Source organism: Mus caroli, unplaced genomic scaffold (genome assembly GCF_978045245.1).
Source record: "Mus caroli unplaced genomic scaffold, Mus_caroli_1 scaffold_8, whole genome shotgun sequence".
Taxonomy (NCBI): domain Eukaryota; kingdom Metazoa; phylum Chordata; class Mammalia; order Rodentia; family Muridae; genus Mus; species Mus caroli.
The window spans coordinates 24,985,321-25,008,413 of NW_028227263.1; the positions used below are offsets into that span (position 1 = coordinate 24,985,321).

Consider the following 23,093-nt stretch of genomic DNA (forward strand, 5'->3'; position numbering starts at 1 on the left):
GTCTCTTCACTTCTCAGAACACCAGTTTAGTCATCCAAAACCCATAACCTGTCATGCGTGTGCAATACTCCTCCCGAGAAGCAGTGAGCCAAGCCATGCGTGTGCAATACTCCTCCCGAGAAGCAGTGAGCCAAGTCATGCGTGTGCAATACTCCTCCCGAGAAGCAGTGAGCCAAGCCATGCGTGTGCAATACTCCTCTCGAGAAGCAGTGAGCCAAGCCATGCGTGTGCAATACTCCTCCCGAGAAGCAGTGAGCCAAGCCATGCGTGTGCAATACTCCTCCCGAGAAGCAGTGAGCCAAGCCATGCGTGTGCAATACTCCTCCCGAGAAGCAGTGAGCCAAGCCATGCGTGTGCAATACTCCTCCCGAGAAGCAGTGAGCCAAGCCATGCGTGTGCAATACTCCTCCCGAGAAGCAGTGAGCCAAGCCATGCGTGTGCAATACTCCTCCCGAGAAGCAGTGAGCCAAGTCATGCGTGTGCAATACTCCTGAGAAGCAGTGAGCCAAGCCATGCGTGTGCAATACTCCTCCCGAGAAGCAGTGAGCCAAGCCATGCGTGTGCAATACTCCTCCCGAGAAGCAGTGAGCCAAGCCATGCGTGTGCAATACTCCCGAGAAGCAGTGAGCCAAGTCATGCGTGTGCAATACTCCTCCCGAGAAGCAGTGAGCCAAGTCATGCGTGTGCAGTACTCCCGAGAAGCAGTGAGCCAAGCCATGCGTGTGCAATACTCCCGAGAAGCAGTGAGCCAAGCCCTGCACTCTGCACCAAGAAGAGGCGTGAGGGAGTTCTCGGTGACACATCGGTGACATTAGATCACCCTCTCAAAGTGCTCTCCAAGAGCACTTGCTGCTGCAGACACCTGGCACAGGGAGGCCAGATGTCACACGCCAAAGTTTCTGACTCTGAGAGCTTGACATGGAATAGCCACAGACATGATTTTTCTTTGGAACCCAGTAGAGAAAAAGTCCTCTGTGTGTCTTTGTGTGTGTGTGTGTGTGTGTGAGACAAATGAGTGTCTGTGTGTGTGTGTGTGTGTGTGTGTGTGTGTGACAAATGAGTGTCCTTCCTCAGGTGCTCTCCACCTTGGTGTTTTGTTTTGTTTTGTTCCTTTTGAAACAGGGTCTATCACTGACCTGAACCTTGTGAAGAAACTCAGCGATCCACCAATTTCCATTCAGTGTTTTCTGAATGTGTTCTAGGGGATCAAACTCAACTCCTCATGTCCAAGGCAAACAATCTACTGACCAAGCTATCTCTCCAGCATGGGAGATGGATTCTTGACTCCAGAGACGGTTCCTGCTAAGCTATCACAACATGGACATACAGAAAAAGTATGTTTCCTTCTCATGACCTTCTAGGAAATCTCAGAAGGCTCCTGAGAAGCCAGCCTTCTGTGAGATCCATAGAGAACCAGCAATGGTTCCCATTATGAGGTCAATTTTTTTTTTTTTTTTTTAGTTTTTCGAGACAGGGTTTCTCTGTATAGCTCTGGCTGCCCTGGAACTTACTTTGTAGACCAGGCTGGCCTTGAACTCAGAAATCCACCTGCCTCTGCCTCCCGAGTGCTGGTGCTGGGACTAAAGGCATGCACCACCACACCTGGTTTATGAGATCAATTCTATCACCGACATCTGTTTTGGGATTCAACGATCTTTCATGCCACACCAAGGAACCATGAGGAAGCCAGACACCTTCCACTCTTCACACTGCAGAAACCAGCCCCAGCATTTCAGCCTTAAGGTTGCATGAGGAATACTGACAGTTGTTTTGTTGGTGCCTTCAAGAGCCTCAGAACCACTAGGGAAATGTACCCGGAGCTTCCTCCTTCTGTCTCACTCCTCTTAGATGGGAAATACACATCAGACTGTGATAGAGCTCAGTGCTAGTGTACTGCCATGTGTGAGGCCCTAGATATAATCTGCCATGCTCCATCATAAGAACACAATCAAAGCAAGTCTTGAGAGACAGTTTTGTGTCCTCTGTATTCAGATGCTGATTTCTGTGCCCAGAGATCTGGTTGCAGTCCTGACACTGGCATTGCCAAGCATCTCCTGTCTCAGTGTTGTGCAAAGACTGTTTGTTCTCCATCACCTCTGATTGGTTAATAAAGAGTTGATCAGCCAATAGCTGAACAGGAAAGGAGGAGGCAGGACTTCTGATCCCAGTGAAAGGGTCCCCGGAGGTTTCCAGGAGAATTTCCATGAGGACATGGATAGAGCAGGAGCACCCAAGGACTAAGGTATCAGGTGACAGGACACATGGCTAGGTAGTAGGCAGCGTAGTATGGTTAGAACAGATGTGAACCCTGCCCAGCTATAGTACAAAATACTTATTAATAAATATACTCGTTCTCCAGATCATTATTTTAGAGCAAAGGTGGGTGTAGAAAAGCCCTAAACTTTTACAAACAAGAGCAGAAAAAGGAGTCAAATATCACCCCAAACTCTATTTTCTACAGACAATCATATTGAACTGCATAGTATTTCTGATTTTTTTCCCCAAAGCAAATCTTTATAGATCCTGGCAAAATAGCTGCCATCTATTGCATACTTTCTCTGTCAGGCACTGCAAGAAATGTATTTGACCTTCATGGGATCATCTAGCGATAGATGCTATCATTCCTCCTATTTCACCAGACGAAAAAACAGGCCAGGGAAGTTAAGTAACTTGTTGAAGGTCACTAGATTGATAACAGACAGAGCTAGAACCCATGTCCATCCTGAATGAAAAGAAAAGCATCTCTAGTGTCCCAGATTATCCCCAACATCATCAGGAGACAGTCACAATACCTGTCTGGGCTGAGGTTCAGGCCAGTGTCAAAAGCTCGGGCCACTAAAATCATGGAATGCCTGTCACCAGCTTCTGCCGCCTTCAGTAAGTAATCAAAGCCTTTTGTCTTGTTCTCCTCTGTCTCCTGACAAAAAGCAAGGGCACAAACAGCAAATGAGTGTGTGTGTGTGTGTGTGTGTGTGTAAAGGGCTCCCTTGTCAATCTCCAATTTTTTAAATTGTAAGAGTTCTGGGCTGAGATGGCCATAGAACATGTCCATGGCTTTTGGTATACTGATAGACTTGTTCAGCTATCCCCACCATGGATTTAAGAAACCAAATTTTAGCCAGGGTGTGGAGGTACACGTCACTTAATTCCAGCACTAGGGAGGCTGAGGCAGGAGATCTCTGAGTTTGAGACCAGTCTGGTATACAAGAAAGAGTTCCAGGACAGTTGGGGCTATACAGAGACACTCTGTCTTAAAACAAAACAAAACCCTAAATTTTATCATGTTTACTTATTTATTTACTGTGCATGAGTGTGCATGTGTCACAGTGCACATGTGAAGGTCAGAAGACATCTTTGTGGGAGTTGGTTCTCTTCTTCCACAGGACCCAGGGATTGAACTCAAGTTGTCCGGGGTTGTGACAAGTGCCTTTACCCACTGAGCCGTCTTGCTGGCCCAATTTCAGAACACCTTAACAGATTAAAAAAGAAATACCATATCCCATAACTCACAAGCTTTCCCTAAACCCTTCGGTCTATAATATCCCAGCCGGAGGCAATGACTGGTCCACTTTCTGTCTCCGTGGACTCTGGATGTGTCATATACATGAAGTGGACTAAAATGATTCTTTCTCCCGATCAAACGTTATTCCATCATCCCATTGTCTTTATTCCCCTCATCCACTGATGGGAGAAAGCAACGTTGCTGTGACGACATCGTGTGCACACATGCATACAAATCCACATGGATACCCAGCTGGTTGCTTCAGACAGGGCTGAACCCGTTAGCTCAAGGCTGACTTGGAACTCACCATCCTCGAGCACAGCCTCCTGAGTACTGGGATGATGGAGTGCATCACCATGCCTGGCTCTGGAGGTTTTTCTGGGGAGATTGTAAGAGACAAGGACTCTCCCCGGAGCCTCCAATGGGAGCACAGCTGTTACCGGTACCCAGAATGTTTCTCCTGCTGTACTCTCAGGGTGTGGTAATTTGATGTGAGGGTCTCAGGTAACTGGGGCACTTATGAATAGACCTGAGTAGCCAGTCAAATAGTTAACTTGCTATTTTAGAAAACGGGAAAATAGCCCTGGAGGTGTGGCTCAGCAGTGGAGAGCTTACCCAGCATGTACAAAGCCCTGAATTTCATCCCCAGCAAAGGAGAGAGAGAGAGAGAGAGAGAGAGAGAGAGAGAGAGAGAGAGAGAGAGAGAGAGAGAGGAGGGAGAGTAAGAGAGTGGAGAAGGCAGGTGTGAAAGGAAGCAGGTAACAGATAGGGAAGGAAAGGCAGGAGAGGCTTTGTTTGCCATGAACATTTTTAATATTAAGATTATTAGGAGATGACAAGATGCCCCAGCAGGTAAAGGCACCTCCCATCAATCCTGATAACCTAAGCTGACCCCTGGGATTCACAGGGTGGTAGAGAACCCATTCCTACAAGCTGTCCTTTGATCTCATGCACATGGTTTGGGATTATGCGCACACACACACTCTTAAACTTTTTTTTTTAAATGACAACAATGTATTACTTGTTCAAAAAGCGAAACAAAGGTCCCCAGCACACTCTTCTCCACCCTCTGCTGGCCTGAGATCCACCCAGCCGCTGGCCACAGACAGCTCCGAAGAGGGCTAGGCCCCGAGCCTGCACTGAGTCTGGCTTTATCCAGCCTCCTATCCAGTCACAGCTTCCACCACTACAGGACAGATGGGGACAGATAAGGACAGACACACCCACTGGACTCTCAATTTCTCACGGAAAGCTTTTCCAGGCCCTGTCCATTCAACTCTTTCTTCCTGTGTGACCAGGGGCCATGAAGGGGGTGGGGGGTGAGCCATACACCATCTCTAGCACAGCACCACCATCTTGGTGCTTCAGCTCCCACCTGGCTGGCGCTTCAGTCCCAGCTCCTGCGCTGCCTCACCCCACAGTCCAGCTAACGACTCTGTCACCATTTTGCTTCTCACCTCTGGGCATGAGTCTGAGCATGCATGGTTCCTCTAAGAGAGCGACTCGCCTCGCTCACTCCCACCCAGCCTTTCTGTGGGTCTCCCATGGCCAGCCCTTTCCCATCCATCCCTGAATGAATGAGAAGCTTCTGAATGCCCAGCTCTGCACCAGCTACAGCAATGTGGCAGAAGCTTGGTCAAGAGAGAAGCATAGACTGGTCCAAGGCCCACCCACGCGGGGCTCCTCCTCATTTATTTCCAGGACGGCAATTTCTCCTAGCATATCGTGTCATTTACTACATGGACCTGGGACTTGTTACTTCCCACTTACTGGCCAAAGATAGCAATCAATTCTACCTCTAAAGTGACTGACCCCAAGGTTAATACCAGAATTCTTTGATTTTGAGACTCAGATAATAATGGGTATTGTGGAGCTGGCCTTTCCTATACACGACAGATGACAGCCATCAATTTATATATATATATATATATACACACACACACACACATATATACATACACACGTATACATATACACACACATACATAATATATACATACACACATATACATACATGTGTATAAATATATATATATATATATATATATATATAAAAATTGATGGCTGTCATCTGTCGTGTATATACACACACACACATACACACACACACACATATATATATATATATATATATATATATATATATATATCACTTGTCATATCCATTTGATGCCAGGCTAGCATCAAACTCCTGATCTTTCTGTCTCAGCCTCCTAAATGCTGGGATTACAGGTGTGAGCCACCATGCCTGTCTGCCCATAAAAATCCTCTAACTGAAGCCGGGCAGAGTGGCACATGCCTATAATCCCAGCACTCTGGAGGCGGAGGCAGGCAGACATCTGTGAGTTCAAGGCCTGCCTACATAGGTCTACATAGTGAGTTTCAGGACAGCTCCATCTGTAGAGTCAGGCCCTGTCTTTCTCCAACAAACAAAACAAAACAAATCCTCCAGGGGGTAACCACCAGGGTGTGGGTGGTAAGCGATGGACTGGTGAGCCTTTTCCTTTAGGTTGTGTCCACACATCCTCTCACCTTCAGAGAGACATCAGCCAGGATGTGGTGGGGCAGCTGAGAGTACATGAGGCCTAGACCCACGATGGCCTCCAGTTCTCCCAGGTCAGCGGCATGCTCCAGATGGAAGATGGCTGACTCTCGGTCCCACTCCTCATCCTTCTCGCAGAAGCGCCCGCCCTCGTGGTATCGCACCATGGCCAGATGGACCTGTCACAAAGACTTCCGTGTTGGTCTGGCTGCCTGAGAGGCCAAAGCCATGCCCAAGAGCAGCCCAGCCAGCCTGTGAGAGGAAGCGATTAGTAGAGAAGAGTGAGCCCTGGGCTCAGGAATGGGCATCACCCATACCTTCCCCAAAACAGACTTCCCGATTTTCCTTCCAAGGTCCAGGGCATTTAGCCTCTGCACTTCTAGGGCCACGGCCGAGGGCCTCGGCAGGTGCAGGCGGGAGGGATTGAGCAGGTTCCACGTCTCCACACAGACCTGATGGGAGAGACCAGGTGGGTGGAGTTTAAAGGCCAGAGAAGTGACGGGCTGGGACTGGATGTGCTGTCACAGAAGTAAACAGCCGTGACATCAGGAGACTGGCCAGGAGGGTAGGAGCCCTGATGGCATCAGACTTTATTGGACCAACGTGGCTCCAGCTCCTTCAGTTTGTTTCTGGCAATGTAGTTGGGATGGGATGGACCCTGCACTCACTATGTATCCTTGGCTGGCCTTGCACTCAGGATCTTCCTTTCTCAATCTCTCAAGTGCTGAGATTACAAGCAAGCACCCCCCACACCACCAGGCTCCGATTCTAATGATTCCATTGCTACCAGTTCATGGGTAGAGGGCAGCAACAAGATACAATGACCAGCAGAACAGAACAGACTACAGTGGCCCTGAGAAACCCTCCCCTTCATTTATCAGCTTGGAACTGCAGCCGAGGTTTGATGCTAAACCTTCTCTTAAGCTCTTCCTTACCACAAGCCTACTTTCGTGCTCTCTCTCTCTCTCTCTCTCTCTGAATTTAACCGAGATGAAATGCACAACATCAATGAGACATGTCACAGTCACAGAACACAGGCATCTAAATGCCCCGAAGTCACCAGGCAAGAAGGACCCAGCCCAGAGCACCAAAAGCAACTCTGTTCTACTCCAGGGCGAGGAAACTTCATGTGACCATGAGCAGAGGACAGAGTCCAGATGTTGGGGTGATCAGACTTATAAGGCATCTCTGGGAATCAGGCATTAGGGGAGGAAGGACTCTGAGGGCAGGAAAGACCCAACTTAGCAAACATGGAGAAGTGTAAGGTTCACACCATGTTTGAGAATCACAATAACAAGAGCAGTGGGGCTGGCCTTTCCTAGACGTGCCTGAGACACTTGTCATGCACACAGTAGTTCAAAGACAAGCACACTAAAAGTGTAAAATTACCCTCAGCCTTCATGTTTTAAATATGTATGAATCATGCACAAGGAATCTCATGGTCAGACTGTGGGCCCCCTCTCAAGTTGTCTAACTGTAACTGCAAGTACCCCCCACCCCCGGTTCTGTTTTGTTTTGTTTTAATCTAAAATCTGAGGTTAGGAAAATGGCTCAGTGGTTAAAGTATTTGCTGTATGAAGAGCGATCTCCTACTCAGAAGCCTGTAATTACAGCCCCTTGAGAAGCTAGAGGCGGGACCCCCAGAGCAGGATGGCTCGTAAGACTAACCAGATCCGCAAGCTCTGGGTTTGATTAAGAGACCCTCCCTTGATGAATACGGCGTAAGAGTAATAAAGAATGATTTCCAGTAGCAACCTTGGGTTCCATATGTGTACCCACTCACATGCAAAAACCTGTACAACACCCATATACACACATGTGCACACACACATACACACACACACATGAAACATGGAAAACTAATCTTGAGCTCAAGCATTTCAGATAAGGAATACATCCTGGAGTGGCCGGTAACCTGGGGAGAGTTGCCCAGGACTCCAGGTTTCTCATATAAACAACGTGATGAACAGCTCGGCACAGATCTCACTGGGTGGAGGCAAGGAGAGAGCAGCAAATGCTGGGGCCTTCCTGTCAGGCTCTCTAATGCCTGAGCTGTCCTGTTACTTTCTTCCAAGACCATCTTCTTTCCCCCTTCCCAGGAATCTCTTGGCACTCAGCCCAGGACATGGCCTTGCACCTGCCCTTTGTAAAATGGGCATGCACAGGGTGAAGGGGCGGGCAGTGCATCAGGAGGAGAGCGGGGCATGAGAAGAGCCGGAAGAGACAGGCCTGCTCCTATGTGTCCATACCCGTCCAGAGCTGCCCAGGCTATCCTCGTCGGATTCAAGCCTTCGGTTGCCGTTGGAGTGGCCCTGCAAGGGAGCAGAGATTGAGAGACTATAGTGGGGGAGCCAATTCCTGGGGAGCAGAACCAGCCACCCCCGCACAGGATCCCTCCTCTAGGAACGCTAGTCCTCTGCTCCTCAGTGAAGCTGGAACCTTTGTACACCGAGCTATTGTGTTCACAGTCTTCCTGTCTCTGTGTGAGGAGACTGACTGACCCCAGGATACCAGAGTCGGTGAGAAGCCACTGGGGAAATGGTGGCTAGTTTTTCCTCTGGCTGAGTCTCTGCACTTCACCTTCTTCCCTGCATTTGTCTCTGTCTGAAATCTGGTTTGTCGTCTTCATTTTATGTGTCATCGGGGCCAGCTCTCGTTGGCCTGTTAGGTTTTTATCCTTATGGATAACAGGTGAGGCCACAGAGGTCTTTGGCCTCAGGGTCTTGGGGTGCTTACGTGTTCTCGGGGCTCAGGATCATCCAGGTCACTTCGCTTCTCGCTTGGATACCCGCTGTCCCCACTGTTCTCAGAGTCCTGCAGAGAGAAGACGGTCTTAGGGCTCTACCAGCACCTGGTGGTAAGGACACAGTCATCTGCTTCCTCTCCTTTGCTTTATCACCTCATTCATCAGTCTTCCTCCTGCTGGTCAGGAGACCAGAGAGTAGTGGCAAACAACTTAAGCCCTGGAACCCCTGGCTCTGCTACACAGCAGTCAAGATCTGGGCAACTGCTTGACTTCCCTGAGCACAGTTACCTTGGCTGTGGGGATTCACTCTAGCATCTTCACTGAAGGGCTGTTATGGCTTGGTATAAAATGAGCCCCCCAAAGTCTGCGGCTGGTTGGGAGCTGAATGGATCCCGAGAACGCTAACCTCATCAATGAGTTCATAGGTGAATGGGTTAGTAGTATGTGTGGCCTGGTTGGAGGAAGCAGACCATTGAAGCACACCTTCAAATGCCTTTTATCCCCAGATCCTTCTGGCCTCTTTGCTGCCTGCCCCCTATGCCTGTTTCCTGGCCACCATGAAATGAGCAACTTCTGATGCTGGGTTCTGTCTCATCATCACACAGCACTGAAGAAGCCAAATAACAATGGGGCTGAACCCTAGAGAACAGTGGATGAAATCAGTCTTCCTCATTTACTTAGTCTCTGATTCTCAGAGACAAGGGCTCACATACCCCAGGCTGGCCTCAAACTTACTATGTCACCAAGAATGACCTTGAACTTATGAACTTCTGGCCTCCACAAGTGCTGGGATTACAGGTGTACACCAATATACACACTTTCTGTAGTACTGGGAATTGAACTCAGGGCTTCATGCATGCAGTACTCTATCAACTGAGTACATCCCCAGCCCCCACCTAATTCTAGAATAAAATCTATTTGCAGAGGAAATAAGAAAAGTCTACCTCATTCATTCTGAGAGTTAAGTAAGAAAGCAAGGGCTCTTGGAGAGATGGCTCAGCAGTTAAGAGCACTGACTGCTCTTCCAGAGGTCCTGAGTTCAATTCCCAGCAACCACAAGGTGGCTCACCACCATCTGTAACAGGATCTAATAACCTTTTTCTGGTATCTGAAGACAGCTACAGTGTATTTACATACATAAAATAAATAGATCCTTAAAAAAAAAGAAAAAGAAAAAAGAAATCAAAGCTCTTTAAAATACCATCTGATCAAGATGATGATTCTGAATGGATAGCAGCCAGCAGTCTCCCTCCTCCCCACTCACCCGGTGATTGTCCATGCGGTCATGGTCTCTAGGGCCCATGTTATCGAGGTCACCAAACACTGGCCAATCTGAGCAGGGACAAGCAAAGGTGATGTAGGACATGCCTAAGAGCTGCATATGACCTGCCTTCAGCACCTGCACCAAAGCTCAATATGTAGCCCAACTCCTGGCTATCCTCCTGTCTCAGCTGACCAAGTGCTGGGTTTGCAAGTGTGCACCACTATCCTCAGCATTTCACTTTTGATTTTCAAAGAGAAGCACAGCATGGGAAAGGATCATGGCACCACTGCAGAAGCACAGTTCTTTCTCAATCCTCCCTAAGTCTGCCACTTGACAGTCACTGGATCTGCGCCTCTGTGTGCATAGCTTTATATACAATGTGCTGACACATCAGCTCTGAAGGAAGTGCAGATACAGTGGAGGAGAAGCCATGTGTCTCTGTGGGGCACCACATGGCTGTCAAGCCAACTTTCTCCCGGTTGTCACCATTCTGTCTCCTGTTCTAAGCAAGCTGCAGCCTACATGTCTGGCTGACCTACTGTTGTTGTTGTTGTTGTTACTGTTTGGCTTTTGAGTCAGGATCTCACTATGTAGCTCTGGTTGTTGTGGAACTCACTATGTAGACCAAGCTGGTCTTGAGTTCATAGAGATCCACCTGCCTCAGTCTCCCAAACGCTGGGATAAATGCGTGGCCACCACACTCAGCAGGTTGACCATTTTTATTAAGTCTGCAGGCTGGGGAGAGCTCAATGGTACAGAATAAGGCAAAACAAGAATGAGGCCTGTGTTCAATCCCCAGCACATACCCATCCATGCACACACGATTCATAGAAATGACTTTTACATTTCTAAATAGTTCTTTAAAAAATGGTTAAAGTTATTTTATGGCAAGCACCTCTCTCCAGTGGGCCATCTTGCCAGCCTTAGCTCTGCTCTTTCAGCTTATAAATATTAACTGATTTCCTAATGCAGAATGATTCTCAGAGCCAACCATAATGAGCCAGTCTTTCCTTGTTGGTACTTTATTATTGTTTAAGCCATCTGGGCTCAACTATTTCATTTCTTATCATGTTCTACTTTGTGCCTGCCTGCTATGATCACAATATCCAAGGAACCAAACCATGACTTACGGAGGTGGTCCAGTTTCTGGCTGTGTGGTGTAGCTGAAGACGGGGAGGAAGGCAGAGAGTCAAAGGTCACATCACTCATGTTCTCATCCCCAGAGTTCTCTGACAGGCGAAGGAGCAAAGGGGGCCGGCTGCTAGAAAGTGTCCTTATGCGGGGACTCCCACACTTCTCCTCTGTCCCCCTCAAGATGGTCTTGGCTGATTGCTGGGGACATTAATGGGGGATTCATGTCATGCAAGCATACTATAGGGAATGGAGGGCTCCTTGGAACCCTGAAGCCTTTTGATGAATGGCTTTTATACATGCCTAATAGGGAATCTTAAAAAAAAAAAAAAATCAGCTCAGGATTAATCCTATGGTATCCAAGCAGGGGCAAGTGGATAGATCTCAAAGAGGCTACTAGCCTGTGTTTCCTAAAGCACTGCTGTATTCCACAGGCTCGAGCTGGAAGTATACCCCAATGGACACACTAGGCCAAACCGGTATTTGCTAGTAGTCTCCTAAATTGGTTCTTATAAGAAGAGTAAGCTAAGTGGTCCACAGTACACACTGGGCAGGCCAGAGGGTCTAGTCACTCATTTGTTAATGTGTACACACTCACACTCACACATACACATATGTGTACACAGGTACCTGAGTACATGTAGGTGTGCACATACATGCACACACATGTGGTGAGAGTGTATTCAAGTACACATACACACACGCATGTTCCCTGTCACTTCTATTTCTTCCTGTTTTCCTCACTCTGGTCATAAATAGGCCAAAACCAAGCTAATGCCATCCCACAGGAAACAGGGCCTGCTTTCTTGGTGGCAGGACCGGCCAGTCGAGCAAACTGCTACTGAGTACTCACCAATAGCCTGGTGCTCTGATTCACTGAGTCCTGCTCCCGTGGGGAGAGGTCAAAGGGCGTAAGGCCCATGCTCTGGCAAATCCGGTTGCAGGCATGAGAGTAGAAGAAGAGAGCCATTCCCCGGACACCTGCAGGCAGAACAGGGATGATGGTGTCTTACTTTTTTGCCCAGTGACAAAGGACAGTGGGGCTACTAGAAATGTGGCCAGGACAGGGGGGACAAATGCTGAACAGAAGGGGGTCATGGATCAGGCAAGCCAAGCTCCCACCCGCGCATCTTGGGAAGGCCCAGTATGTCTCAGTATGTTCCCTTGGGTGTAGAAAGAACTAACAGTGTATAGGGGACATGGCTCCCGAGGACATGGCTGGCTCTCCCCACTTACCAAGGTTACCATCTCCAAAGTCAGTGCCTTTCTCAGTGTGGATCTGTGGGTCGGTATAAAGGTCACCCACACCCTGGATGTCCACTACAATCAGCTGATGACCAGAACGCTCAAATGTGAAATGGCTGAAGGCCTATGTCAGGGCAGGAAGAGAAGACAGTTGTAAACAGACCAGATTGGGGACTGGGAATAGGCTGGCCAGCTGCTTTGCCAGAGGCTATAGTATATAATACATACATACAACAGGGTCAGCCCTGTTGAGGGTGCTCTCTGCAAGAAGGGTTTTATAGAGTAAAAGACATAAGAAGGAGGTCTGGGTTTGTCTAACCAACTCAGCAAATACCTCAGGGAATCAGCCTTAGAAGGTGGGGATGGAATCAACAGAACAAGCTGGCTAGAAAGACTAGCCATATCAGTGAGCTCTGGGTTTGATTAAGAGGCCCTGCCTCAAAGAATAAGGTAGAAGAATGATTAAGGATGATTCTCAGACTCATGTAGGTCCAAAGACAGACAAACACACACACACACATACACACACAGCTGCATGCACACACATGTAGCTATAAATGCACACATGCATACTGCAGACATACATATGAAAATGGAAAAAAGGTCAGGGGAGTCTTGTTTAGGAAATGGGCATACTATTCTGTGGTAGGACAGATACCATGTCTAGCACATTGCAGCCCTGGGATCACATATGTTCCAACGGACGTGAGAAGCCTTTGAAGATGTGAGGCTCCACCCACAGGGCTCTCCCTCTCTTCCCAAGGGGCTGGAGGGTGAAAGTGTGGGTAGAGCAAGCCCAGAGCCTCACCTGTGGTGTTAGTCGGATGTTGTCATCACGGACAAAGCCTGAGTTGGAATTATACTTGATGTACTTGCCCTCAATGTAGTGCTCCAGGTGGAAGAGGGGCTGGCCTGGTCTGTCCTTTAGCTCAATGATGCACATCTGCATGATATCCACCTGGTAGAAGAGCAGGGAGCAGGGTCACGCGGAAGGGCAAGGATGGGAGCACACTGCTCACCTGGGCCCAGCTCTCTTGCAAGAACTGCTAACTGTACATAGAACCTACTCTTCCCCTTGCCTTTAAGTATGAAGATCACCATCTCCAGATTTTAGCGGGATGCACAGTCATAATCACAAAGGGAATCACTGAGTAGCTTCTCTTGCAGCTAGGTGTGACCATGTGACCACACCTAGTCAATGGGCCATGAACACCAGAAATAATGAACACCATAAGTGCATCTGGCCCTGCAAGGAGACTGCTTGGGAGCCATGACTGGAACCATGGTCAGTGCAGTCCTAGGAGGTGACAGAGTAATAGGACGGAAGGTACCAGGTCTCTGGATGACTTCAAGGACACAAGGTATTAGCATACTCAGAGCGACTTTACACAAATTAGAAGCCATTTTGTGTCTGGGCAAATTTATGGATCTGTTTGCTAGCAATCAGACCGAGCCTGGCACTAATATTGCAAATTTGGGCAAGTAATTTTGTGTCATTCTGTTGTCATTGTCCTCCTCCTCTTCCTCTTCTTTTTCCTCTTCCCCTTCTCCCCCTCCTCCTCCTCCTCCACCTCCTCCAGTTTTCAAAACAGGGTTTCCCTGTGTAGCTATGACTGTCCTGGAACTCACTCTGTAGACCAGGCTAGCTTCAAACTTAGAGATCCACCTGCCTCTGTCTCCTGAGTGCTGAGACTAAGGCGTGTGCCACCATCGACACCCGGCTGTGTTTTAGTTTCCTTGTGTACAGATACAGGGAAGTCAGACTTGGCACAAGGATTATATTTACTGATGCACAAAGAGGTCACTGTTCATGCTATTGTTAGTGTAAGCCGTTACACACGATGTCCCATACTGTGGTGCTATGGTGCCTTTCAGAAGTGAAGTTCTACCAAGGGAAGTGAGTCACTGGGCAGCCCTTAGGACTTTATAGCCCAGCCCTATTTCCTGTCTGTTTGACCACTGGCCTCTTTTTACTGATGATAGACCTCTTGTACCAACTCTGAACAAAAATTAACCCTTCTTATGCTGTTCCTTGTAACACATTTGGTCCCAACAAGAAACATCTTGTTTTTTTCCCCTCTGCAATGAGGAATTACAAGAAACGCCAACATTTTTGAACTTTTATTTTTTAATTGATTTATTTTGGTGGTGGTGGGGACTGCAAGATAGGGTCTTACTATGTAGCTCTGGCTGCTTTGTAACTTACTATGTAGACAAGACTGGCTTCAAACTCATAGAGATCTGTCTGCCTCTGCCTCTGCCTCCCAACTGCTGGATTAATATGTACCAGTATGCCTGGCTGAATTTTTATAATGTATATGTTGAATGTTATACACAGTTGCTAATGTATATATTATGTATGGGTTGTAAAGTGGAGTAAAAGAGACCTGTGGCTTCTAATTTATTTATTTTTATTTTATGTGCCTTGGTGTTTGGCCTAGTATATATTATGTATGGGTTGTAAAGTGGAGTAAAAGAGACCTGTGGCTTCTAATTTATTTATTTTTATTTTATGTGCCTTGGTGTTTGGCTTACATATGAGTCTGTGTGAGGGCACTGGACCCCTAGAACTGCGGGTTACAGATAGTTGTGAGCTGCTATGTGGGTGCTGGGAATTGAACGCCTGGGTCCTTTGGAAGAGCAGCCAGTACTCATAACCCCTGCACTGCCTCTCCAGCCCTGACTTGTGGCTTCTAATGACTGAGGAATCTGCATGGCTTCTATGGCTCTCAGTACCACCCATAACACAGAAAGAACCAGGTTTAAGCTTCAAAAGCAACAGTCCTCTAGGGAGGAGGGTCAGCGGACAGACAGGCAACAGCTGCAGAAGCAACCTAAGCCCTGAGGTGACAGCTGAGACCTTTAGCAAAGACAGCTGCGGTTCTGAGAACCAATCTGAGGGGAAGGGCAAAGAGCTCCAGGAAGGGTCCTATGTCCATCTCCCTCCCTACAAGGATGGTGGAGCAGAGCTAGCTAGAGGGTTGGCTTGGTAAGTGGCAGAGCACAGTTGAGTGGGCAAACGACACCCGGTCAGATAACCACACTCATTCAATTCAGCTTTGTTATCACTCACTCCATACCCAGGCACTGGGAGCAGAAACAAACAAGACACCAAATCCTAGGGGCATGGGGGCGGGGGGTATACTAAAATATTTACTAAGTGAATAGGTCCCTTTTAGATCACAATGCTTCAAAGAAAGGAAAAATAGACCAAAACAGAATAACATGACAAAGCTGAGTGGTTAGTAGGGAGATCTTACTTAGGATGGGCTGAAGGCCTTACTCTGGGGGTAATAGGTGAGGCGTAAGTTGGGCCCTGGCCTGTGAGAAGAAGCTTACCATATAAAGATTAGGAAACTAATGCAGACTTGAAGGCACAACCAGGACAAAGGTCCTGGGGGCAGGAAATAAGCAAGGAAGGAAGAGAAAGGAGGCCAGAGCAGAGCAGAGCAACCCCCTGAGGTCATAGCCTGAGAGTGGGGACTGTGGCTTCTTTTGTTATCATTGTTTGTTTGTTTGTTTGTTTGAGACAGTGTCTCACAGTGTAGCACTGGCTTGTTCTAGAACTTTCTCTGTAGACCATATTAGCCTTGAACTCACAGAAATCCTCCTGCCTCTACCTCCCCAGTGCTGGTATTAAAGGCATGTGCCACTATACCCAGCAGACTGTGGTCTTATGTTCATCATCATCATTATTATATTTATTATTACTTATTCACTTTATATATGAAAGAGTTGCTTTCCTGAGGCACCCAGGGTCTGTGTCCGATAGCTACGCAAACTATGGATGAAGGACAGAGGCAGAAAGCCATGTTCCCTTATGTCCACAGACAAGAAGTAGTTTTGGTTAGCATAGGGGGCAAGAGAAGGCAGCAATCTGGCAGAGGATAGGAAGGCCTAGATTGGAGCACAGGCTCCATCCCTGCCTGGGTGGTCAGGTTGGTTAACCTCACTGAGCCTGGTTCCTCAAGAAGCCTACACACATCACCATACTTACTGCTATACTGCTACTGCTTAGAAGCGATCGTGGCCCCAGTCCCAGTCTATATAGCCTGGGTGACCAAAGGTCTCAGGCTGCCTCATCTGAATACCCCACCCCCTGAATACTCTGATTGGTTCAGACATATGTGCCCGATAATCAGAGCCAATGATGCTTAGCTCTGACGCTTTCACTAGAACTTCTTGGAAACAAGGTATTGTCATCCCAACAAGGATGGTGAGAGATGAGCCTGTAGCTGTTGGGACCAATAGGCCACATGAAAGAGTGAAGCCAACCCAGATACCTGGACCAAGATTCCTAATAATCTCATCATGGTTGGTACCAGCCGTGCTGGATCTAGTTTCAAACAAAACTCATGAAAGGGACATGAATGGCTCAGCAGGAAAAGGAGCTTGCCACCAAGCTAATGACTCACGTTCAGTCCCTGAGCCCACATGGCAAAAGGAGAACACGAACCCCAGAGGGCTGTCCTCTGACCTCCATACACATGCTGTGGCATGCGTGTACCAGCCATACCACAAAGAGATTTAAAAAAAAAAATCAACTTATAAATATCATAAGGAACAGATCTATCTATTTACAGAGATAAAGATGCTCCAACCACACAGTTTTGTTTTTAGGAATAAATGATCCGTAGCATATGAAGTACATGGCTTACCATGCCTACCCGCTCCCAAAATGGTGATTCTGACAACTGGTCAGCAGGGCAAAGGACTAGGCATGGTGGTTGTGATGGTTTGTGTATGCTCGGCCCAGGGAGTGGCACTATTAGGAGGTGTGGCCTTGTTGGAGTAGGTGTGCCAGTGTGGGTGTAAAGTTGAAGACACTCATCCCAGCGGCTGGGAAGTCAGTATTCTGCTAGCTGCCTTCAGATGAAGATGGTGAACTCTCAGCTCTGCCTGCACCATGCCTGCCTGGATACTGCCATTCTCCCACCTTGAAGATAATGGACTGAACCTCTGAACCTGTAAGCCAGCCCCAATTAAATATTGTCCTTTATAAGACTTGCCTTGGTCAGGTGTCTGTGCCTAGCAGTAAAACCCTAACTAAGACAGTGATGTATGCTTGTAATCCAGAGCCTGAGGGAAGAGGACCGTAAGTTCAATGCCAGAACAAGACACTGTCTCAAACCGTCAGGGGTTTGAGATGTGGCTCCATGGTCCAGCCCTTGCCTAGCATACACAAAGCTCAGCTTTTAATTCCCAGCATTGCAGAGGCAAAGACAGAGCCCTGTGTTTCACCCTGGTGGCTGGCCAGCCATTGGTGGGAAGGAGGCAGGTGGGGCTCACGCACCTGCTTGGGGGGCTTGTGGCGATTGTACTCCTCCCCCCAGAGCTTCGCCTCCATCTGGAGCTGCACATCCTCAAAGTACACGCTCCTGTCCACCGGCTCGATGTAGCGCTTGGCCACGTAGTTGGAGGCCCCCTTCCATTGCTGGGCATGCAAGAAGTTGGAGAGTTTCTTCCTGGAGAGAAAGACAAGGGGGAGCCTTCTAGACCCCAGGGGTTCACTGAGGACACAACTGTGGGATCTCAGAACAACCAGACCCTGTGTGACACAGCTGTGTGGAGGAAGGAAGAGAGTATAGGAGATAAGGAAAGGCAACACCCCCCACTCCTCCACCCAGAGTCAGAGGGGAAGGACCAGTGTCTGTGGCCTCCCACCTGACTCCCTGTGCCTCCAAATACCCAAGCAGGTGAGTGATATTCCCTGTCCTCCCAGAGCCCTGCAGCTGGGCCAGTGGGGGAGGGGGGCTTCAACAGACACTAGATGGAGAAGAACATGGGATACAAGGAGACTTAGGTCACGTGTCCCCAGCTTTTGATTGGGAATACCCCAAAGTCCTAGCTTTAAGGAGTTTTGGTGGAAGCCCCAGGCCAAGTCACTTACGTCCTGAAGCACTCCCTCATTGCTCCACGGCCGAAGGGCTAAAAAGACAGGACAGAGTCATCAGTGCCCACACCCCACGATCCCCTTGTCACAGACTGCCCAGTGGGTGTCCTGTACTTCACTTCAATCCCAATAACCCTAGGCTGTCCAGAGTGGGCCTCAGTACCAAAGCCAGAGACACCTTTCAGCCTAGAGGCTGCTGGGATGAGGACACCCAATAACTCATCTCAATCCAATGGAAGAACGGACAGTGTGGAGCCCAGATGCTGGGGAGGGGCAGGGTAGTAAAAGGGTGTTTTCATGGCTTTTGCTTTTCCTCTGTTTCCTGGCCACCATCAGGTGAGCAGGCCTCCTCTGCCACGTGCTCCAGCCAGAACGCACTGCGCTCACACAGGCCCAAAGCCAACAGGATCAATGGGCCACGAACTGAAAGTTCTGAAACCACAAGCCAAAATGAACCTTTAAAATGACTATGTAAGCCAGGTGTAGTGATGTACACCTTTAATCCCAGCACTCGGTAGGCAGAGAAAGGAGGAGCCTGTTCTACACAACTAGTTCCAGGATAGCCGGGACTAGATGGAGACCCTGTCTCAGAACACAAAAACAAAAACACAGGGGCTGGAGAGATGGCTCAGCGGTTAAGAGCACTGACTGCTCTTCTGGAGGTCCTGAGTTCAAATTCCAGCAACCACATGGTGACTCACAACCATCTGCAATGAGATTGGATGCCCTCTTCTGGTGTGTCTGAAGACAGCTACAGTGTACTTACATATAATAATTAAATCTTAAAACAAAGAAAGAAACAAAAAACCCATACAAACAAACCAAAAACCCAACAACAACAACAAAACAAAAAATGGCTGGGTAGTTTAAAACACCTTTTGTCTTGCAGAAGCTCAGCCCCCAGCATCTATGTCAGCAGCTCACAACCACTTGTAACATCACTTTAGGGTTATGTTCTGGCTTCTGAGGGCACCGTACTCATTGTACATGTACATGCACACATACTCACACACACATTCATTCTCTCTCTCTCAAAAAAAAAAAAAAAAAAAAGAAGAAGAAAAACAGAGGGAAGAGAGGAGAGAGGCAGGCAACCTAAATCCATCAGTAATCTGCCACACAAACCAACTAGGTTTATTCTTTCAAGGAAGTATTACACAGCAAAGTAAAGAAACTGAAAATGTTGAGTAAAAGAACCCATACTCAAAAGATGCAGTGACAGATGGAAGAAGTCTCAGGACAGAGAGACCAGCCAGGGCGAAAGGGTTTGGGATAGCGTTGAATCTTAGATGAGCAGTGACTGAAGGAGCCTGTGGGGACACTGACTGCGCTCTGAGCCAAGTGCTCTTGCCAGCACTCATCAAGATACAGGCTTTGTCTGCTTCTCGCTGTGGGGATGGATGGGACCCAGAGCCTCCCACAGGCCGAGGACTTACACAGTGATGCAGAACAGCTCTAGCCTGAATGTGTGCTTTACATTGTAAGAGGTCCCCTCACTCTGAGGACAAGCTCTTTTTTTCCAGTCCTGTTTTCTTTTTTCTTTGCAGGGCCACTGAATGTGTTTAGTAGCTAAAACTCAAAAACAAAAGCAAAACAAAAAACAAAAACAAACTAATCAACCAAAACCCCCACACAGGGTAATGCCATGTAAGTCAGTCCAACGGCAATGACTCACTGAGAAGCCTTCGTGGCATCTTTGTGCAGGAAATGCCTAAAACTGAGTGATCTACAATACAAAAAGTGGGCCAGGGGTTCCTGGAGTGGAATGGTGAAGGAATGGAGTGGACAGGAAGGGTAAAAATGTCCAACACATCCTCAGCTAGGCCTGGAGCCTCCTGGGCAATATCCAGTCCATGCAGGGATTTGGGCTGGCTTGGCCTTCTGTGGGTTATGTGAGAGTGTCCGGTGTACTAAATTTAAAACAGGGGGAAAGGTTCTGGAATTGAGTGGTGACTGCTGAGCAACTAAAGGCCACTGAATTACATACTTTCCTTCCCCCTCCCTCCCTCTCTCCCTCTCTCCCTCTCCCCCTCCTCCCCCTCTTCTTCTTCTTCTTCTTCTCCTTCTCCTTCTTCTTCTTCCTCTCTCCCTCCCCCCACCCCCGCCTCTCTCTCTCTCTCCCCCTGCAGTACTGGGGATAACCTGCATCCCAAGCTTGAACTATGTAAATTAAGTGGTCAGTTTGTATGATATGTGACATACATGTTAATGGACTAGTACATAAAGACATGAAATGTAGGTTGCTGAGATGGCTCAGTGGTAAACTTGCTTGCAGCTGAGCCTGATCAGAGCCAAATGATGAAAAGAGAACCAAGAAAAAAAAAGTCAGATGTGGCGGCGCACACCTTTAATCCCAACATGTGGGAGGCAAAAGCAGGCAGATGTCTCAGTTCAAGACCAGCCTGGTCTATAGATAAGAGTTCCAAGACAGCCAGGGCTACAAAGAAAAACCACCCTGTCTCAAAAAACACACACACACAGAGAAAGAAAAAGAAAAGAGAACCAAGGTCACAAGTTGTCCTCTGACCTCCACTGTACATTGCAGCACTCATGTATTCACACACAAATAAATGTGATGATGATGATGATGAAGAACACAATACAGGGCCGGTGGATGGCTCAGAAAGTATAAGTGCTTGCTGCCTAATGTAACAATGTGAATTTGACACCTGGCATCCACACAGAGAAAAGAGAGAAACAAGTTGTCCTCTGACCTCCAGGAACATTCTGTGGTACAAATATAAATACACACACATGCACACACAAAATAAATAAAAATACAATTAAAAACATAATATGTAAACAATAACACAGAAAAACTCCAAAGTTAAAAGAAAATTGGGGTTCATAGCATGCAAGCAGGAGGTGGAGGCAGGAGAATTGTGAATTTGAGGCCAGCCTACTCTACATCATGAGTGTGATGCTAGCCAGCCTGGCCTGCAAAGGCAGCCCTGTCCCTGTCACTATCCCTGTCTCTGCCTTTCTATCTCTCTGCCTCTCTCTCTCTCTCTCTCTCTCTCTCTCACACACACACACACACACACACAGACACACACATACATACACACAATAAATAAGTAAATAAAAATAAAGAAATGTAAAAAGCAAAATTAAATCAAGCAGGAGTGAAAAGACGGCATAAAACAGCCTGGGAAAGTCCCTATGGGGCCCTGCCCCCTCACAGCTCGGGCCTCTGCTTACCTGAGACGCCATCTTGATCAGAACCTCGTCTTTCAGCCATTCCCCGGTGACAGCATTGTACCTACAGAGATCAGAGCTCACCTAGAGCATCCTGGTCCTGCCCCTCTCTCGCTCAAACTCTCCTGGGCTTTCTACAGGCCTCAGGACCCAGCCTGCTCTGCACCTGGGCTTGCTGACCCTTGGGGCAAGCTGTGGACCCTCCCCTCCCTCCTTCAAGGGGACTTGCCTTTCCTCAGACACATTTACTCCTTCTGCATGGTGTTGCCCTTTTACCAAGACCAGCCCTCCCTGCTGGGTTCCTGTCTGGCTTATCTGCTCTTTCATCAGGGTGTAACTCCACAAAACAGGCCCATATCTGTCTTGTCCACCACAGGGCCTTGTGTATAGATGCTTAATAAACATGCTGGATGGATGACTAAAGATGTGTCCTTATAACTGGGCTATATAACTGTTAGGTCATAAGCAGTCCAAGAGCCAGTCCATATATCCAGAAATGAGCTCAAGCAGGATTGAAGAGCAGCTCTAGATATAGGGACTGCCTGAGACCTAACAGTCACAAACTGCAGGTCCCAGAGAGGATGGTAGGCAGCAGTGTCTCAACTACAGTCGGCACCTGAGCCAGGCACAGCCCACACAGGTAGCTCTACCTCCCAGGAGGTAAGGACTGCTGCAGTGTAGGGAGGGGACAGGGGACAGGATGAGGAAGGACTTGCCTGAGGCAACATAAGAGACTATGAAAGAGTGGGGGGTGGGGGAAACCTGGGATGTGATAGAGGTGGAGACAGGAGAGAGACTGGGAGAGGAAGGGGCTGATTAAGAGCTTGAGGGTGTTTGAGACAGGAGGAGTGAGGTGGGGAGACGGAGAGGAAAAGAGAGAGGGAGACAGGTGGCGTAAGAGAGGGGGATGGGAGAGAAATGGAACAAAGGAGGAAGAGAGGTAGGAAGGCGAGGTGCTTCCAGAACATTCCCCCCTTCCACTCCCAGGAATCCTTGTTCCCAGAGCACCTCTGGCATCCCCAAGCCGGGTGGGCCTTGAACAGGCTCGCCTGGCAGGGTTCCTTATCTCAGTGAGTCACCTCAGCAGGATCCAACCCTTATCTCTAACCAGCAGCTTCCTGGCCCAGAACACCCAGACCTGGAAGAACAGGTTTTGAGAGCTGGAACCTGTGCAGAGAGGAACAGAAGCCTGGCAGGTTACCCCAGGCTGAGGAGAGGGCTATGCTGGGCTGTCAATCTGCTTGCAGCCAGAGGGAGACAAGCACTATCTTCTACACAGGACTATGTATATATATACAGGTGGAGGCCGAAGATGCACCGCACCCTCACCTCCACTCTGAGATGCACCCAGAGGCTGGCGAAGTGGGTCAGTGTGCAACCTTGAGAGTGTCTTGCTCACTGCTTACAACCATTAACATCTTAAAGTCAACCAGGACTGCTGAAACAGACCTGTAGCCCCAGTTACTTTCAAAGGTGAGGCAAAAGAATAGCCATGTTTGAGGTCTGTCTGGGCTCTATAAGTTCAAAGTCAGCCTCGGCAACTCAGGAGGAACCTGTCTCAAAATAAATATG

The 23,093-nt window shown here is 48.2% G+C and overlaps 1 protein-coding gene across 2 annotated transcripts in view; it reads right to left on the reverse strand.

Annotated features, from left to right (window-relative positions):
• The window catches only part of Eef2k (eukaryotic elongation factor 2 kinase), a 62,531-nt gene that overhangs the window by 5,964 nt on the left and 33,474 nt on the right, over nt 1-23,093 (reverse strand). Inside the window, exons 4-16 of one of the 2 annotated variants that reach the window (XM_021166794.3) lie at nt 21,525-21,585; nt 18,321-18,358; nt 17,724-17,895; nt 13,239-13,388; nt 12,422-12,554; nt 12,039-12,166; nt 11,185-11,386; nt 10,055-10,122; nt 8,781-8,858; nt 8,294-8,356; nt 6,362-6,496; nt 6,035-6,223; nt 2,793-2,917 (exon numbers count right to left, since the gene is read on the reverse strand). In XM_021166794.3, the coding sequence (XP_021022453.1) occupies nt 2,793-2,917; nt 6,035-6,223; nt 6,362-6,496; nt 8,294-8,356; nt 8,781-8,858; nt 10,055-10,122; nt 11,185-11,386; nt 12,039-12,166; nt 12,422-12,554; nt 13,239-13,388; nt 17,724-17,895; nt 18,321-18,358; nt 21,525-21,585 (1,542 nt within the window). The remainder of the gene's footprint in view (nt 1-2,792; nt 2,918-6,034; nt 6,224-6,361; nt 6,497-8,293; nt 8,357-8,780; nt 8,859-10,054; nt 10,123-11,184; nt 11,387-12,038; nt 12,167-12,421; nt 12,555-13,238; nt 13,389-17,723; nt 17,896-18,320; nt 18,359-21,524; nt 21,586-23,093) is intronic. The other variant, XM_029479850.2, reaches the window with a different exon arrangement.